General features: G+C 45.9%; 1 protein-coding gene across 1 annotated transcript; it reads left to right on the top strand.

Moving 5' to 3' along the window:
* Positions 1-511: 511 nt before the first annotated feature.
* On the top strand, positions 512-15,441 carry GPR149 (G protein-coupled receptor 149). Its single transcript, XM_008500242.2, has 4 exons — positions 512-1,474; positions 2,493-2,685; positions 3,355-3,680; positions 14,869-15,441. Exons 1-4 carry the CDS (start codon positions 515-517, stop codon positions 15,439-15,441), a joined length of 2,052 nt encoding a protein of 683 aa, XP_008498464.1. The 5' UTR covers positions 512-514.
* The last annotated feature ends 3,059 nt before the right edge of the window (positions 15,442-18,500 follow it).

Below are 18,500 nucleotides of genomic sequence, written 5' to 3' on the forward strand. Positions count from 1 at the left end.
TCCCCTCGGCTCTGCTATCCTGCTTCCAGCTGACTCCTCCCTCCTGCAGCTCAGCTCAGCTCAGCGCAGGCTGAATCCAACAGCCTCTCTTTCCTACTATGTTCCTCCCTGTGCTACTAGAGCTTGAACGTAGCTGATATTCTGCCTTCGTTTCAGCCGAACTCGTGAGTAAGGCACATTGCCTGATATTTGTCAAAAGTGAAGGGCATGTTGTTACCTGGAGAGCCTGAATTAACCATCTTCCAGCACCGAGAGGACTGTGAAGAATCGTGGTTTTGTCAGCACCTTTGGTACTTCGTTGTTGCCTGATTTTTTTGGAGAGCATGACTTGTTCTGGTTATCAGGGGTGCTTCCACCCGAATACTTCTTCCTCAGATGCTGCAAGAGAGTGTTTAGGAAAACAAAGAAACTTGTGATGCGGAGGTAACAGTTCTGGTTCCAGCTAGTGAAAACTTGCAGAGTCAGGGAGAAAGCAAAGCAAAAAAAAAAAACCAAAAAAAGCTAGCCAAGGACAATGTCGGTAACGCCCAGTGATTTGTCACTCAATGGGACAAGCTTCTTCTCTGAGAACCATGGTGTTATGGATCAGCCCAGCCAGCAGAGAACTTTGAATGTCTTTCTCTTCTGCTTGACTTTTATCATTGCATTCACAGCACTTCTGGGCAGCATTTATTCACTAGTTTCCCTGATGAAAATGCAAACCAAAACCACAGTTTCAGTGATTGTCACCTCCTTGTCAATAGATGATTTAATCAGCATCGTGCCAGCGATTATTTTCATGCTCACCCAGTGGTCGAGTGATGTCCTCCCTCAGCCTCTCTGCACCACCTCAGCACTCATATATTTATTCCAGGGCATTTCTAGCAACCTGAAAGGGTCTCTTATAGTTTCTTACAACTTCTACGCCATCAACAAAACCCAGAGGATGAGCTGCAGCACTTCCAGGAGGGAAGTGAGCATGGTATGGGCCATTCTTACCATCTGGATATTCAGTTTGCTGATCTGCATTTTGCCTCTCTGTGGTTGGGGCAGTTACATCCCCACCTCCTGGGGCTGCTTCACCGACTGTGCCAGCTCCTACATCTTGTTTTTGTTTATTGTCTACTCCCTGTGCTTTTGCCTCCTCACAGTGCTGTCTGTTCCTCTAACTTACCAGCTCCTGTGCTCAGATGAGCAACAGCTTTTACACGTGGATTACCAGGAAATCTCTCGAGGCTGCATCACCCCTGGGACACCTGCAGGCTGTGGTGCCACTACCCCCGGGCTCTCACCAGTCGACCCTGTGGATAAAACCCTGAAGCATTTCCAAAACACCTGGCCAAGCCCGGAGGCAGTTCTTAGGGAAGGTGTGGCTGAGGGAACACCCCGTGGCACCAGCAGCACCCAGAGCAGGAGCTTCCTGGTGGGCTTTGCCCAGAAACGCTTCTCCCTGATCCTTGCGCTGACAAAAGTGGTGCTCTGGCTCCCAATGATGGTAAATGAGCAGATTGCTTTGCTGCTGCTGTTTGCTTACATTGAAATGGGATGTGAAGTGCTGTGCCACCAGTTGAGGCAGATGAACAGTAGCCCTGCCAACTGCTCCTTAGAGCATAGTTTGTGCCAGCAGGAATTCTTTTTAAGCAGGTCTGTGTCACTTAGTGGATTTAACTGGCTTTCCAGCAGGCCTGGCAGAGCCTGATTCATCAGTCTGTTACCCTCTCATCATTTGTATCACCTGAACCCAGGGATGAACAAGTGTTTGTGTTGCCAGCTGTCCCACAAGCCTCTGTTCAGCTCTGGGTTGTGCTCAGCTCACTCTGCTGCCCCTCACAGCTCTGAGTCTCATCCTCTGCCACAGTGGTCAAAACCCAGGGGTTTGTTAGAAACGTGAGGTTTGTTTGCATCTTTGTCATCTCTAGCACTGGGGAGGGGGAGAGGGGAAAGGGAAGGGCTGCCCAGGTGCTCACAGTACTGTGTTTGGGAACAGGTACATTCCCATGTAATGAGAAAGGAGAGTGCTGAGAGCATGGGGCCCAGCTCTGGGGCAGGGTTATCCCTGTCACCAGGAGGTCCATAAGCTCCTCCTGGTCTTCTCCCATGAGAAAGAGAGTGTCACAGAGATCTGCAGCACAGCCCCAGGTGCTGTGAAGTTTTCTCTCCCGTTCCTCATCAGGATTTGGGGCTGCTCAGACCATGTAGCAGAGCCTGAGCCAGCAGAGCCAGCAGACTTTTCTAAGTTGCTTGGTTCACAAGTTGCTTATTTTATTAGTGCTCAGGCACCCGTATTTAGCTCAAGCAGGGTTTGTTCTGAGAAATGCTGAATGAGGAGGAAAGGCTCTTGGCAGGGTGTCATCTCTGCTCTGTGTTAGGAGCAAAATTGTAAGGCTCAACAAACATTAATGACAACCTGTGTCTTTCACTTGTGTCATATTCATGGTGAGATGTTCTCTTTATTCCTGGAAGTATCTCAAGTGCCTGAAGCAATTTGCATTTCAAACTGCTCTGCCTTTCAGATACAAATGGTTGTCCAGCACATCACTGGTTTCCAAAGCCCTTCATTTGAGATACTCAGCTTCCTACTGACTTTGCTGGCTGCCACAGTCACCCCAGTATTTGTCCTGTCAGAACACTGGATCCACCTGCCATGTGGCTGCATCATCAATTGCAGGAGGAATTCATATGCAGTGTCCTCAGAAGAACTCAAAAGTAAGTATGGGAGGGTGGAGTATATCTGGTAGTAAACAGGGGAGGAATTTAGTGTCAGTGAGAGTGCTTTGGAATCCTGGAATTCCCTTACCAGAACTGTTCTTCAGAACACCTGGGCCTCAGTGTGAAAGAGCTGGAGGAGTCTTTGCACAGGCTGACTGCCACAGCTTGTATCCTACAGTTGCCCAACTTTTGGTCTTTTGGAAAAAACTTGGTTCTGTGGTACTGACATTCAGTCAGAGGAACACAAGACTGAATACATGTCAGTCCTTGAACTTCCCTCTGGTGAGGAGCACGTTTAGGCTTCTGTGAACATGAAGGACATTGTAGTATTTGTGGTTAAAAGCCTGCATAATGTGTGTATCCTGTAAAACCTCAGGCATCATGTGTTTTTGAAACAGCAGATAATCCACCAGATTCTGGGAATCCATTAACTTTGGAATGTGTAGTTTCTGAATTCATTAATAAGGCAGTCTAATGACATACTACCTGAGAGCTCCATCTTCTCCACAGTTCACTCTTCCTACGGATAGAAAATTGCCAGTTGCCAGCAGCAGCTGAATAATTTATCCCATGTTTTATGACACCATTTCCACCCGTGTGTGTGTGAATCTCATTGTTTCCCTGGTGCTGGTTCTTTTTAACACTTTTCTTCCCTTTTCTGCCCAGGCAAACGCCGGGGTTTCGAGTTCAACCTCTCCTTCCAGCAAGGCTACGGCATCTACAAAATATCCCGTGGAAACCACCCCTCTCTTCGTGCTGGCTCTGACCCCCCCTCCTCTCACACCCTGCTCAGCTCCGACCGCCAGAAGTCCCGAGGAGCCGGGGCAGGGGCCGATGCTGCCCCCCGGGCCGTGCCCTTCGCCTTCAGCAGCTGCGCGGGTGCGGACAGCGGGGAGGGGCCCGAGAGGAGGATGTCCCATGAGGAGAGTCCCCAGCCCCAGCTCACGGACTGGGAGTGGTGCAGGAGTAAGTCGGAAAGGACCCCCAGGCAGGTAAAGCATCAGTTCTCCCTCTTGGTCTTTCTGATAAAATGAATGAACTTAAAAAAAACCAAACAAAACCAAACCACAATTTATCCTCTTACTGTTAGGCCTCATGGTTGTGGAGTTTTAGTAAAAATCATAGAATCCCAGACTGCTTGGGGTTGGAAGGGACCTTAAAGCTCACCCAGTGCCCCCCCTGCCATGGGCAGGGACACCTCCCACAGCCCAGGTTGCTCCAAACCCCATCCAACCTGGGCTGAGACACTGCCAGGGATGGGGCAGCCACAGCTTCTCTAGGAAACCTGGGGCTCAGCACCCTCAGAAATCCCCCAAACCACACGGAGCACTGTGTATTTTAGTAACCAAACATCTATCTGCAGTTTCTGATCCTGCAATAATTTCTCACTTGTCTTCTTACTCATGGGGTGGATTTTAATTAATACTTTGTGTGCACTTGCATGATCTGTATATGGTAAGAATTCAGTATGAATTATGTTAATTCATCTTAACAAACAGGAAATTTCTCCCCAGAAGCCTCCAAAATACTACATTTGCAAGAGTATTTCCAAGTATCTGATGACTTTTTTTGTCATGCTTACATTTTGGGTAGGGGGGAAAAAGGGATCTGCAAAACCAAACATGAGTGGTAAGTCCACAGAGAAATGCAGTGTTCAATCTGATCACAAAGGTTACTGATAGATTCAAACAAAAAAAAAAAAATCCAAATACTATGTTCTCCCTTTGCTTAATTTTGGACAGTTATTGAGAAGAAGAAATTCTGAGAACTTTACCAGTTTTCTGGATCTCAGAGAAAATCGGAGGTGGAGTCTTAATACAATGAAAGACACAGAGGTTTCTGTAACCTCAGCCTTTATCCTTTGAGTCAAAGCAGGAATATGATATTTCAGTTTTGACTGATTGCCTTTTTCATGAAAAAGCAAATGTCCAGTCTGTTGCAGTGGGCAGTGATGGACTGCTGTGTTTCTGGGCACAAGTAAAGGGTGACTCAACTAGGTTTTCATCCACTAGTCCTTGCTAACCCCCCGTGTGCCATGCATGGCTTGGCTAATAGAGTCAGTATATCACTAGGTTGGTTATTAACTGGGTCTGTCCTTGCAGTACTTTCCAGATGGTGTTTTAAAAAAAGCTGAGTTCCTTTTCCCATCCCTCCTGGCTGCCTTGTCAGGTGTGAGACCTGTCCAGCAGGTAGGAGCATCTCCTTGTGAAGCAGCTGGCAGCAGCTCTGTGTGTTTGGCTTTATTTGCCCTGGGGCTTTGGGTGGCACTTTTGGACACACTTCTTCACTACTTGCATTACAAGGAATCCCAATTCATCCTCTCCTGACATTTTCCAAGTTATGACCCAGCATGCAGTTGCCAGGCAGTAAGGCTCCTATGGTCTAAAAGTTCAAGACTTTTGAGTTACAGATCTCAGTGTTTCTGACATTCAGCAGGAGTTTCCAGAGCTTCACAGCACTGACATTTGCTTTGCTGCTGAAAAAGGGCAGAATATCAAACTCCAGCAAGCACTGTAAAAATAACTTCAGTGCATTTCTCAGATGTATGTTGGATGAAAGATCAATTTGGTTCAAACAATAAATAAGTTGAAAGCCATCTCTTTGGTTTATCCTGTCTGGAAGTGCCTAAGCAGCTAAGTAACTTTCTCCTCTTCACTCTCTGCTTGTCACCTTTGTTAAAAAGGAATCTTTCACTAAAATTTGTTAGCTGTGTACTTCTGCCTAATCTGTCAATCAAGCTGCTCACCTGGGGAGAAAGTACCAAGTCTGACAAAGAAATGGGTAATTAGCATAGCAGGGTAAAAGTCCCTCACTTTCAGTACTGTCAGAGCATAAGTGCTTGATCAAGAAAATAAATACAGTTGTTCTTATTAGAGTACTTCCAGCTTTCTCTTGAGTTGGTAGAACAAATGAAGACAACACAATTCAGGAAAGATCCATCATCTGGATTTTTAGCCTTCTTTTTTGAGGAGTGTCTTAATTTACTCTATCCTATTACTTACTATTTGTTTTAGCATTCGTTGATTTAGTTCAGCTCCTCTCCCAGTCTCTTGTGCTAGTGCCCAGTTCTGGTGAGTGTGCAGCAGCTGCTCCTCAAGCTTTTGACAGACCCCAGAACAAAGTTACTGGAAGAGCAGGGTATGAAGTGTTCCAGTTTTTATTTCCAAAAACATCCATAGGTGCAGACTGAGTTTTTTCCTTCTACTCCACCAACAAAACTTCTGATTATTTTGCAGTACATCTGATAGAAGCTCTGCCTGCACTGGCAGTACTTCAAAGTTCTCTGCAGTTTTTTGCAGGGGAGGAAGCCCTGGGCTTAAAGGGAGTTGGGAATCTGCTTGCTCTGCCAGCACTGAATCCTCTGGAGAGAGCAGAGGGAAAGTGGACTTCAGCTTTGTCCTGCTGCTTATCTTCCAGATAAAGTCAGCTGAGCTTCCCACAGCTCAGGTTGGGAAGGATACAAGACATCCCAGAGGTGCTCTGAGCTGCTGCTGGCTGCCACCTCAGGCACAGCACAGCTGCAATATCCAGGGAAAGTGATGCTTGGGATGGCTCTGAGTGACAGCAGAGCCTGATTAGAAACAGTTCAGTCTTCACTGGCTGGAAGGAGCCCAACAGCAGCACCACAAAAAGCCAATAGAGATGTAGAGTTTGTTTGTTACTTTTCTTGTCCTAGGGGCTCTCAGTCCATTGGGAGGGATAGGAGGAAATGTCTGTCCTCAGGCAGACTTGGGGACTTTCCCTGCCAGGACCTCCATGCTGGAGTTGAAGGGCAGCAGGCACTGGGATGGGGTGGGGGCTGGCAGAGCCTGTGTGTGCTGCAGAGGAGAGGACATGCACAAGAGGAAGAACTGGGCAGGAAAGGGAAAATACAGCTCTTTTTCTAGGCTACTGCAGTAAATCCCTCCTTGGAACTTCTTACATAAATGCTTTTATCTGAACTATGATCACAGTCCTAAAGAAACACAGCAATTTCCTTGGCTTGTGTTTTGCCTTTCTTCCCGTTTTATTTTCCCAGCCAGTGCCTGATACATTCCTCCACTGGAGAAGTACTGCAAGTGGCAGTGCATTTGGTTCAGGGGGACAAAACTTGAGGACAGCTGAAGGGGACATCACAACATGGCTCCCTGTGACTGAGAAGCAAGTGGAAGGAGCAACACAGCATAATAGATGCAAAGCACATTAGTGAGGACATAGGTTTCTTTAATTCTGGTTTAAATACTCTAAGGGCTTGGATGGACCTGCCTGTGTGTCAGTGTGTGGAGAGGTGAAAAATGTCACCTCTCCCCCAAGCTCCTTCTTGCCATCTCACATCCACTTTTTCTTTCTTTCTTTAGCACTTCCCATGAAATTTCCTTGCCCCCTTCCATATAAAAGCTGTGGCTTTGCCTCTCCTTCAGCCCAGGGAAAATGAGTGCAAACATAAAGCTTCCATAAATCCTGTCTGGCTGCAAAGCCAGCACATGGCAGTGTCTGTGTGGCTGAAGTAGAGGTGGGAGTACTCTGCAGTGCTGTGTGCTATGTGGTGGTGTTTACAGGCAAACCCACCCTCGTGGGCTGTGTCCTGAAGCAGGGACAGGGCTGTGTTTATTCCCATTAACACTGATGGGAGTCATGCCCTGTGCTCTGGGAATGTGCACCCTTGTGTTTCAGTCCAGCTTGTACATTTTGTCCCTGCCCTGCTTCTGTAGCAGAGGTGTTCAGAGGTGTTAGGTGGTTACACTCATTGTGCTGATGCTCAGACATGCTGTTCTCTCAGTTACAAACAAATGGTACATTTTTATTCTGCTGCCTCCAAACTGACAGTGTTCTGGGCTGATTTGGCCCAGTCTGCATATGGGTTAGCAGTAAAACAAACCCCTGAGGCAGAGGGTTTGCTGAAACCCTCCTGCACTTGAGGTGATGATTTCCATCTCTTTAGAAGATGGTTTGCACTGCCAGGTGAGGGTGAGGACCCAGTGATAGGCTGTGCATCACTGCTGGAAAATGAACAGAGAGCTAGGACTGCTGTTCTCCTGGCAGGGTTAGGTCAGGTTATGTTAGAACTGGTACCTGGTGTGACCAAACCACTCAGCTGCACTGTGAGGAAGAATTCAAATGTGAAACCTCTGTGCTTGGCTGAAACCTGGGCACCCACCCTGAAAAAAGAGACAACTGGCCAGCAGCTGGATCCTTGCAAATGCCACTTTGTCTTTGCTGATTTTAAAGGTATGTGATTCCCAGAGGGAGGTAAAGGCATCAGGGTTTCAGAATTAACCCCCCACACCTGCAGCTCCTCACACACCGTGCCAGGGTGGGAGTTGCACAGCAGCAGGAGGTTGGAGCAGTGTTCAGAGGTACAGCTCTCCCTGTGAGCAAACCCCTTCCCTCAGGTGATTCCCTGGGATGGGCTTTGGAAGTTGGAAGGTGAGAGGCAGATGTAGGTGGGTTACCTTTAACAGGGCAACATGGGGAAAAAAACCCAAGCACACTGCAAAGCACCCCAGGTCTGAACATCCCACCTTCCAGCCCAGTGATGTCCCACTGTGTTTCCTGGGCTGTCTTACAGGCTGCATAAAGCTCTTGTTGGAAAAACTGCTGCTGGTTTGGGTGCCTGAGGCCAGCAGCCACTCCAGTACTTCAGGGGAAGGTAACTCTTAGCAGGGCTGAAGGTTTTGGAGTGTTGTCTGCTGAGAGGGGGGCTGCACTGCTCACCTGCCTGAGCAGTTCAGGGATAAGAACTCTCTCCCTACCTTACTTTTCTTTTACCCTCTGAGCAACAAGCAGTAGTTGCAGAAGGCTGCCCACTTTAATTTGTATTGTGAAAGCACTGTTTTTTATTCTGTTCTTTTCAGACCTTAAATAAGCAGTGAGAAAGGTACCAATTACTTTGATTTAGCTTTTTGAAGAGTAGGGTGCCAGACAGTATGTGATGCCTTTGATTTTCTGTTGGAACTCTGTGCTACCTTGGAGTCATAGTAATGATGCTGTAGCAGGTTGTCTCCTATTCATCTGTTCTGTGAGTAAAGAGGTGCTCCATCAAAATGATTTCTCTGGAATAAAAGTGGTAGGAAAGGAGAATGAGGTGGTGGGATTTATTTCATACCAATCAGGCTAGCTAATAATTGAGAGGAGGAGAAAAAATGGCACTTGGAATTTCTAACTCTTGCTCAGCTGCATTTTTGAAAGACATCTCATTTCAACATCTCATAAAACACCACTGTGTTTCCCTTTCCTAAAGAGACTGAGTGTAAATATGTCATGTATTTTTTGCCTATGCTGAAGTGCCTTCAGGCAGTAGAAGTCTCCCAGGCTTGCAATGTGTTACAGGCTTTCTGATTATTTTTCCTTTGACTTGATACCTCATCTCTGGGTTGCCTCAAGCAAAGTCTTTCAAGACACTCTCTTTATAGAACTAATTTGTGTGCCCTGCAAAGAGAAGAGAGGGAGGCTGTGTAAATTATTTCACTTAGGAGCAGTTGGCCCTATCTGTATCTGTGCAGTCTGAAGGTTTCTTACACAGGATCTTTCTTGTTCCAGGAAAGTTGTAAAGATTCCAGTAAGCATCATGCACAGCATAGGAGCTGAGTTACAAATGGACTTGGAGATTATATTCACTTCCCACTGTAGCTGTGCTCATCTGCTGTGATCCTCTCATGGGGTGGGAAGTCAGTGGAGCATTTCAACACCATCTTCTAACTTTGCTCCAGGTGGGACACAGGAGTGTGGTCCCTGTGATGCTTGCTGACTCTCTGCTTGCAATTCAGCTGCAGCTGGCACTCTGCTGAATTGCAGGAACCAGAGAAACAGTGAGAGCAGAAACACTTGCCCAGGAAGGCAAAGCTGAATACAGGAAAGCTCCTCTAGTGCTTCCCTCATGCTGGCACCCCAGGGGGAAGCCACTGGTGTCCAGCAGCTGCTGTTTATTCTGTCTGCTGCAGATCCATTGCTTACACAGGTTTTTATGAGTTCTAGGTAAGGCCGTACATGCACGTTTGAAACTAGAGAAAAGAAATAAGAAACTGGGCTGTGGAGAAGAAATGAGGATAAGTGAGCTTTGTGGAGCTGACCAGTGACACTCATGTCAGAGACTCTTAGAGGAATCAATCCTGCAAAGAGCTGCCACTGATTGGTACCAATGTTCCATTTCTGAGAGAACAGACAATGCTACAAGCAAAATCAATATCACACTGACCAAGGGATCCTTGTACATTGGCCCTAATGCCACTTAATGGAACAGGAGTTACAAGAGCAGTGTAATTTAGACATCTTCCATAAAGCCATTACATTTTAGGCTGGGATGTTCTCTATTTTTGAAGGCTTCTGCAATTCTTCAACATATTTTTATTCATTATGTTCTCCTAGTAAGCAAACCCCCCATTTTAGTTTAACTTCACAGTACCTTCAGGCCAGCAGAGAGCCTGTCAGTATGCTGTTTGCAGATGAGCTCACCTTTTGCTGGGACTGGCAGTTACCAAATCAAGTGCCCTTTCCACCAAACTTGGTGAAGTTTAAGGCCCAGTTCTACAAGTGTTACAAAAAAGACAAGAAATACCAGCAGATCATCTCCTGAGCAGAGTGACCACCTCTTGGTAGCAAAGTGATGGAGAGTGCTGGACCAGACATCCCAAACTTTGACTTCTGTACCTACCAGATGCTGCCCAACAGACCTCTTCTCTCTCCTGCACTGCTACCCTTCTGCAGACAGCTACCAGTGCAGTCAGCCCTCTCCAGGCAACACCCTGGGAAGTCATTTTCAAATGTTTGTGGCTGGAAAGCTTTGGCAGATACAGACCCAAGACAGAAATACATGAACCAGAACTGATTTGCCCAGGTAGGCACAGTCCTGGTGCACCCAGGCTGCAGGGGGGAACAGCAGGTGCCATCTGCATCATGTGTGGAATGTTCCAGGGCTTTCTGTTGAGCCCCAGCAACCTGAGTACAAAAGTTGTGGCATGTGCACACAAGTATTCTTAGCTTGTTGCCTCTGTGGCACTTCCTGTTAGTGCTTTGCTCCAAATAAAAGTCTGTCCCCATCAGGCAGCCCAGTGGTTTTCAGGTCATCTGTCGTGAGCTTGTCTATTCTTGTCATTCCCTATTAGCTCTCAATGTACTGCAGCCAGCCTCTCAAAGGGCACATCATTGCAGTAATTAATTTTACTGCAGCTAATTTTTATTTTTCGGGAAGCGGAAGACGAAGCCTCTGTTTTAAAATAAACAGACAACACATTGTCTCTGGGAAGAAACGTTGGGATCCTGACTGGAAACATTCTAAAAATAGGGCTTTTAAACTAGAGCTATATTCCACCAAGAGAATGAGGAATGCAAACTCAGTAGAGCTGTGTTTGGATTGCTGGTATTTCTGCTGGGGAAGGCAGCGTGGCCCTGTGGGAGAGGAGCTGGACCAGGACACAGCAAACCCTGCCTTCAGTTCTTGGCTCTGCCACTGGGCTGCTCCACAGGCTTGGGAGAGTCACTCTGTGCTCTGGGACCTCACATCAGAGCTCTCCTACCTTTCCAGACACACTTACACTTAATATAAAATGCAAAAACTGTGTAGAAATGTTCAGGACTTGAAATATTAATGTTTGCCTTAAAGAATGCTCTAGGCTTGCTCCAGCAGAATGAATTCTTGATCACTTGTAAACTAGAGTTTTAAATGCTTTTGAACATCCCATGTATTGACATCAGAACAGAAAGCTGACAGCAGCCCTAGCATCCTGACTGTCTGTGAGTGCCCAGCTCTGCAGAGAGCTGAGCAGCTGCTGCAGACACCAGGAGGAAGCAGAGGGAGCACTCTGCACCCCTGGGAGGCTCTCAGCAGCATGCAGAACCAAGCCCTGCTTTGGCAAGTGAGTCAATTAAAATTTTCTTCACGTGTACTTGCAGCTGAAAACCCCTTTATTAATATTTCACAGAAGTATAACTATTTCATGGCAAACTGGATAGAAAAGGGTATTTTTATTTGGTTTCTGCCAGTTTACAAGGAGAAATACAGTAACAGATTTCTGAGAAGTTGGCCTTCCCCTTTCCTTCTCCTCCTCTCCAAAAAGCCATAGGGATCAAAACCTGATTTTCTGCACAGGGCAGACACAGAGTGTCTGGGTTCCACAGATGGCTTTAGTGGGATCATCTGAGAACTGCTGAGCCCTTCCTCACTGCATCTCCAGATGGAAACCTTCCTGCCCAGCTGCTGGGAGCTGGCTCATGGCCTCCCCTGTGTGACAAGAGCTTTGCCACGGTGAATCCAGCTTGAACCCTGCTCAGGCAGCTGGAACAGGGCAGGGGAGCCCCATCCTAAACTGCAGTCATCATCAGCAAGGTTTTCCTGATAGCAACAACTGCTTTCTGTCTCCCTGCTTTCTGAAATCTGGAAATTGGATGATTTGATTTAGTTTAATAATGGAAGGATTTGCTTTATCAATTATGCAGAGATTTCTCTGTTCAGAATGCATCAGCACTCCTTAAGGAACAAGAACATTTGTGATTTATTTGATTATAATTTTTCATCTTTGCTTGTTAAAAATGCATGTGCTGGTCCCTGTAGTCCTCCAGTGAGATCCTTGTCCCAGATTCTCCCAGGCAGAGCAGCCTCCAGCCAGACTGTGCCCTGGGTTGGGGCCTGATGGAAAGGAACACACTCCCCAAAAAGCAGAACTAGGGATGGGAAGGGCACAGCATCAGTGATCCTGCAGCATTCCCCAGTGATGGGATGTGTGCCCATGTATCTTAACCAACTCTGAGCATCACCAGCTTGCTGTTTCTGTGAGGCAGAGCTGCAGAGGGGATTGCTCAGACTCAGTGCTGGACTGCAACTTCTGTGAGAGCTGGCAGATTTTTCGGGGATTCAGTTCAACCATAAAGATAGCCAGGTGGGTTTACAGAATGGTTTGGTTGGGAAAGGCCATGATTGAAACATTTGAGCATTTCCAAACTGAAATCCTTCCTTGAGTCCTTCCAGAAATTAAGAAATAGATTGCTAAAAGGTAAATATTTTATATACATACATGTGTATGTACAAGGAATAACTAAGGAATTGTTTGGATGTGTGCACACAGAGAGAAAGTACCTGTAAGTGGAAATAAGAACCTGGAGAGAATGAATGTAAAATTTGTTCTGTTTGAGCAGATAAGGGTCTGATCCTTCACCTCTCCTAGCTGAGAGTAAGGTGGCAGAGAGACAAGTCATCCCAGGCTCAGAATTACTGACAGAAGGCTTCCTCCTCCTCTGGAGTTACCATGGATGCCAAATGCACTTCAGCTCTGGAGTGTCTGTGTGATAGCACTGCAGAGCCTGGGGTAACTCATTCCAATGAAGCAAACACACTGCTGGAGGGAGAGCACAGAGCATACATTGTGAGGGAGGAGCTCATCTCTGTAGCTCTCTTAGCAGCTAAGATTTCTTTTAAATGCAGGAACACAAAGTGTGTGGAAAGAGGCCAGTGGAGCAGTTGCCCTTCAGGAAGTGTTTTGGGCCCAGGAAGGGAGCTGGCAGATGTTCAGCAGCAGCACAGTGGATGGCTTTCTGGTGTCACTGAAGCAGAAATGAATCATAACCCTTCCACAGCTGGGGATGCTCATGTTCAATGCAGAGATGAGATTCAGGAACCTGGGTGGAGGAGCTGAAGGCCACTGTGAAGTGTTACTGTTCCTACTGCTTTAGAATTAAATTGCATTGCAAGGCTTAAAAGGAGAAGGCTGAACTGTAGGTAACAGTGGGAATGGAAGATAAAACAGGATGTACCAGTGGTGTCTGCTTTGCCATCAGATTCCTGTTTACTGCCGTGGATGTGTCGTAAGAAGCAAAAATGGATATTTAATAATGGTACCAATTACAAGAGAAGGGTCACATTCTGTTCTCATTAATGGTAATTTAGTCTGAAAGTAATTCCAGTAATAATTGGTTTTACGTGGTTACACATAAAACCAGAAATACACTCTTCCCTCTTTTGGACTAACTGTTTTTCAGTGAATTTTCTGGGATTTGGGCTGTTGATTTGCCCCCCAGGAGTCTTCCTTCTTGTTCACTTCTCTCCAAACCAGTCCTGTCCCAAAGTCAGCACCTCACTGCCTGCCAAGGACTCTGCTTTTAGTGAAGCTGTGGCTCATCTTAACAGTATTTTAAGTGGGTAAGAGCAAGTTTCCAGATGCTCATCCCTGCCTTTCTCAGTAAGAAGTCAAAGCCCAACTGTAGCAAAGCTGATGAGGGTGGAGCAATAGATGAGCCCTCAGTGAGCTTCTCCAGAACCTGAGTCTGATGTTTCTGTGCTGTGTGTCTGCTACTGCCATCACTTCTGTTCTGCCCAGCATGGGTCCCCAGGTGGACAACCTCTCACTTAACAATGAGAGTCTTCATGGCATGAGAAAAAGGGTCAGGATCTGTAACAACCAGGCAGTACCACAGTGCACAAAGGAGCAAGCCATGTCCTCTGTACTCCATGCAGACACTTGCAGAGATGTCTTTGTGTATGTACAGCCTCTCCAAGACTATTTTCATTGCCTGCTAAGAATTCCTGGTCTGAGTATGACCTGGAGCAGCAAGGTTCTGGATGAGCCCTCTGGACATGAAGGTATCAGTGCTGTGAATCCTTATAATGGATTTCCAACTGATACTGTAAATAAGCATTATTTCCACCAGAAAATCAACAACACTGCACTGAATGTTCCATGAATAATACCTGCAAGTGGTTGGGGAAGCTCAGCCATCTAACTGCAGGCACCTAATTTATTTAAGAATAATGAAGACAGGATGCCAAGGGAAGCAGATGTTGTCAGTGTAGGGTCCTGGTTTTGAACAGTCCTCTGGTGTCATTTTGTGCCTTTCTGTCACTGTGCAGAATCTTTAGGAGGTCAGTATCTTGATCTGGTTTAAGCAGAATGAAAACACTGTGGAGGTGCCTGAGGACAAGGCAGGGAGATGCCTCCTGGTGCTGCCTGACTCCTAACACAGTGTGTGTGTCCCTGAGCCCTAGCTGAGGCACAGCTACTTGGGACTTCACGTTGTATATGGAAGGGTAGAATTGTAAAACCCTACTCTTGGAAGTCATAAATACCAGTTTTTTAAAACAAGGTATTTGTTTTAAATAAGCAAGGAGAAGTCAGTAGCAGTAAGGTAAGTTAAACTGTGCTTGGCTGGCTTATTTATAATGGATTTTAACTTGAGAAATTCACATCAGGTCATGGTCATTCTTTCTCCTTTCAGCGATCAGGTGAAGCCTTAGCTATCCCTCTGTGTGCTTTCCAAGGAACTGTCTCTCTTCAGGCACCCACAGGGAAAACTCTCTCTTTATCTACATACGAGGTAAGCACTGAGGGGCAAAAAATAACTCCTGCCTCAAAGAAAATTGAAGTGTATCGATCTAAAAGTGTGGGTCACGAGCCAAACCCTGAGGAGTCTCCCAACACGTTTGCTGACACCAGTGTTAAAATCCACTTAGAGGTTCTGGAAATCTGTGACAATGAAGAAGCCCTGGATACTGTGTCAATCATCAGCAACATCAGCCAGTCCTCCACACAGGTGAGATCTCCATCCTTACGTTATTCCCGGAAGGAAAACAGGTTTGTCTCCTGTGACTTAGGGGAAACTGCCTCCTACTCCCTCTTCATCCCATCAAGCAACCCTGACAGTGATATCAACATCTCCATTCCAGACACTGTGGAAGCTCATCGGCAGAACAGTAAAAAGCAGCATATGGAGAGAGGTGGCTATCAGGAGGAAATCCAGATGTTGAATAAAGCATACAGGAAACGGGAGGAAGGTGGCAGCAGCAGTTAAAAGGCATTGATTCCAGACTTTCAGATGGCTTGACAGACATTGCTCCTCTGGGCTCAAGGTACCCCTAGCAAATACAATGTCAGCTGTTTTTTCCTAAGATCAAAAATTAATTTTATTTGGGTACACTGTTAAATGGATTGAAACTTTTCATGATATGTGGATGGGACAGTCAGGATTTTGAGTCCTTTACAGCTCTGCATAGTGAATTTCAAGTTATTTATATCCCTAGTAATATGGGGAATACTTGTGTCTAAAAGGAATCCTAAACAGAGTTTCGGGAAGCAGCTTTGGTTGGTTGTAGGCACTGGGTGTTCTGCCTGGGGCTTCACATATGAGAAGTGACAACAGTTTGGGCTGACTTGCAGTTCTGCTTTTACTGATGTGCCAGGCTTGAAACACTCCTCTGAAAATCTGTAGCCCAAACCCAAGACCAGCTCGTTTAGTTGACTAAGTGAAGGATTAGAAGATCTGTAAAGAGTGTAATTTTCTACTGCTCTATATGTATGTCATACCTGTGTAAATGGCCATTATATAGATGTTGGAATATGGGTGGCTGAAATGTGAGCATGCCTGTTTTCAATTATGACATTGTGAAGCTTAAGAATGTTCTCATGCCTAGACAGTTCTTTGATTGAATGTAACAAATTATACCAGTTCCTCTGAAGAGTCCCCTTTTTGCCTCTTTTGGGTTCTCTTACCCAGCCAGGATGTTTCCCAGGCTTACAGAATATTCCTGCTCACTACAGGTAAAGGCAGCATTTGGAATCTTTGAAGGGCTGGGATGTCAAAAGTAACTGGAATAATTCTTGGTGTCTGAGTTGTCCCTAAGCAAGGAGTAGTTTTACCACATCACCTTCCCTCTCAAGACCCACATGAAGCCAGTGCTTTATCAGCACAGCCACGAGGGTGGGTGCACCCTGCAGGTAATTGCAGGAGTCCCAGGGGCTCACAGCAAACACTGAAGGCATTTCCTGCCATATAGGCTCTGTCACTAAACCTGTTGTGACTCCTCTTTGGATGGAGCCCCAGGTCTGAGCCAGGAGCTGGGGTGACAACTGGTTTGTGACTCCTTAGCAGAGGGGGAGGGAGTTACTCCAGGTGGCCAAACGTAGAGACACCAACCTCAAGAGAGTGGGGCTGGTTACCTGAACCAGGTTCCTGCCCTGTGTCACCCTCAGGAGCCCATCTCCCTGCTGATTTATAAGGAACCTGGAACTAAGCCTAAAACCAGCCTTAAACCACTACATAGTCTATTTTGTGCCAAATTCAGACAAGCCAAGGGGAAAGCAGTGAATGCAGTTCTCAAGTCTTACTGTTAAATATGCCACATATGCTTGAAATGATGGTGCATTCTAACTGAGCTCTTTTCTCTGAGGTTTTGTCATTCACCTCAGTTAAACAGAGGTAAATATATTCCCAGGACTGTCAGCAGCTTGATTAGAAAATATACAGTTGTTTTAATGAATAGATTTAATTTCCAATTGTGTGCATGGTGACATAATGGTTCAGGTGCTGTTTTCCTCTCAGGGGGAACATGCAGGGGAAAATAAGCCCAACCCTGTTCAGGATTCCATGAACAGACAGAGCAAAGGGGCCAAACACTGTGTCTATTTCCACTCAGGAGTCCATGTGGAGGCAGGAAACCAAGCAGGAGCCCCATCAGTCAGGGCTGCCATCTCCATCACCAGGGCTCTGCTGCTCTGGCAGTGATGTGGCACTGAAGAAAATCAGGGTCCAAGACTGGAGGTGGCTGTGATGGAGGTGGATCACTCAGCAAAGTTGTGCTGTTTTTCCAAGGTGCAAACAAGACCTGTAGGATTTCCTCAAGGCCCTTCCTTCCAACTAAGATACTGTGTTATCTTGCAGATTTAACAAGAAACCACAGTAGAGGAAACAATCAGTGGTAAGTCTGCTGAATAAACCTGTATCCATCCAGAGAGATGGATCTGCTGCCTCTGGGTGTGGAGCTTTCCTGTGTGTTCTGAAGAGCTGTTTTGGGGGTTGGACTCAGTGATTTTTCAAGGTCCTTTCCAACCCCCAACTTTCTGTGATCTTCATAGCAACAGACACAGTTGTGATGGAGGATGCAGCCCATCACAGCCTTGGGCAGGTGTTCTGTTTCCCTGGAGGTGTTTTGCACTGTGTTAACAAGATTACATGCTCATGTGTTGATCTGTGATGGATATATTTACAAAGGGTTAAAGTTTGGAGGCATTCTGCATAGCTGTGACCTGGAGCTTGACCTAACTGTTGTGTGTTATCCTGCTGATGTAATGAAACATGCATTTTCTTTAAGGAATCTGTAAATTTTATAATGTACAAATGTCTATTTATTTTTTTTTCTCTAAATTATTCACATAATTAAACAAGTGTCTAAAACCTAAGTTGTAATTATTGAGTAGATATCAGCTGCTTGCACAAAGCACCAGAAAACCTGCAGTTTGCTCCTGATGTGTTTATTCATGTTAAATTGTCATTTATAATTTCATAAAATGTATTTGCACTTAATGTTTAAAACAATTCTTCTATAATAGCTTTTAAGGAACTTTATTTTCATCCTCCTACGTTGTTTTTCCCCTGCTTGACCTTTTGATGTATTTCAGTGACAGGATGGCACGTGAGGGCAAAGTTTGACAATGACCATTTGAAGGTGACTTGAAAGAGACCTCAGCTCTGCTCAGACACCACAGCAACTCCCTGAAAATAATCCCTTGGAAAATGTGACCTGAAACAGCAACTGGGCTTTCCCTGCCCTTAGGTCATGGATTGTTGGAAAATGCAAAGGATAGAAAACCAGAAACTGGGAAATGATTTTTGAGATAATCTTTGGTAAGCAGTATATCCAGTGAGTCAGTTTCCTTTCAGTAGCACTCATGTACACTGAGAGCAACACTACACAAACAGAATTACAAGAAAAGTAAATCTGTAGTAAGCAGGGCCAGGCCCACAAATCCCAAATGCCTCAAAGCTTCTTGGAATGGAAGAGAGAGCCTGGTGCTGCAATGTAGATTTTCTACACTAGTCTTGACAAAAGATATGTCTTACAGCTTTATACTATT

Source organism: Calypte anna, chromosome 9 (assembly GCF_003957555.1).
Source record: "Calypte anna isolate BGI_N300 chromosome 9, bCalAnn1_v1.p, whole genome shotgun sequence".
Taxonomy (NCBI): Eukaryota; Metazoa; Chordata; class Aves; order Apodiformes; family Trochilidae; genus Calypte; species Calypte anna.

Bases quoted from the DNA above. Each gene is read 5' to 3' on its own strand.
- GPR149 (XM_008500242.2), top strand. From the start codon at position 515: ATGTCGGTAACGCCCAGTGATTTGTCACTCAATGGGACAAGCTTCTTC. The intron at 1,475-2,492 runs GTAAATGAGCAG...TCTGCCTTTCAG, and splicing joins TGCTCTGGCTCCCAATGATG to ATACAAATGGTTGTCCAGCA. The intron at 3,681-14,868 runs GTAAAGCATCAG...TTCTCCTTTCAG, and splicing joins CGGAAAGGACCCCCAGGCAG to CGATCAGGTGAAGCCTTAGC.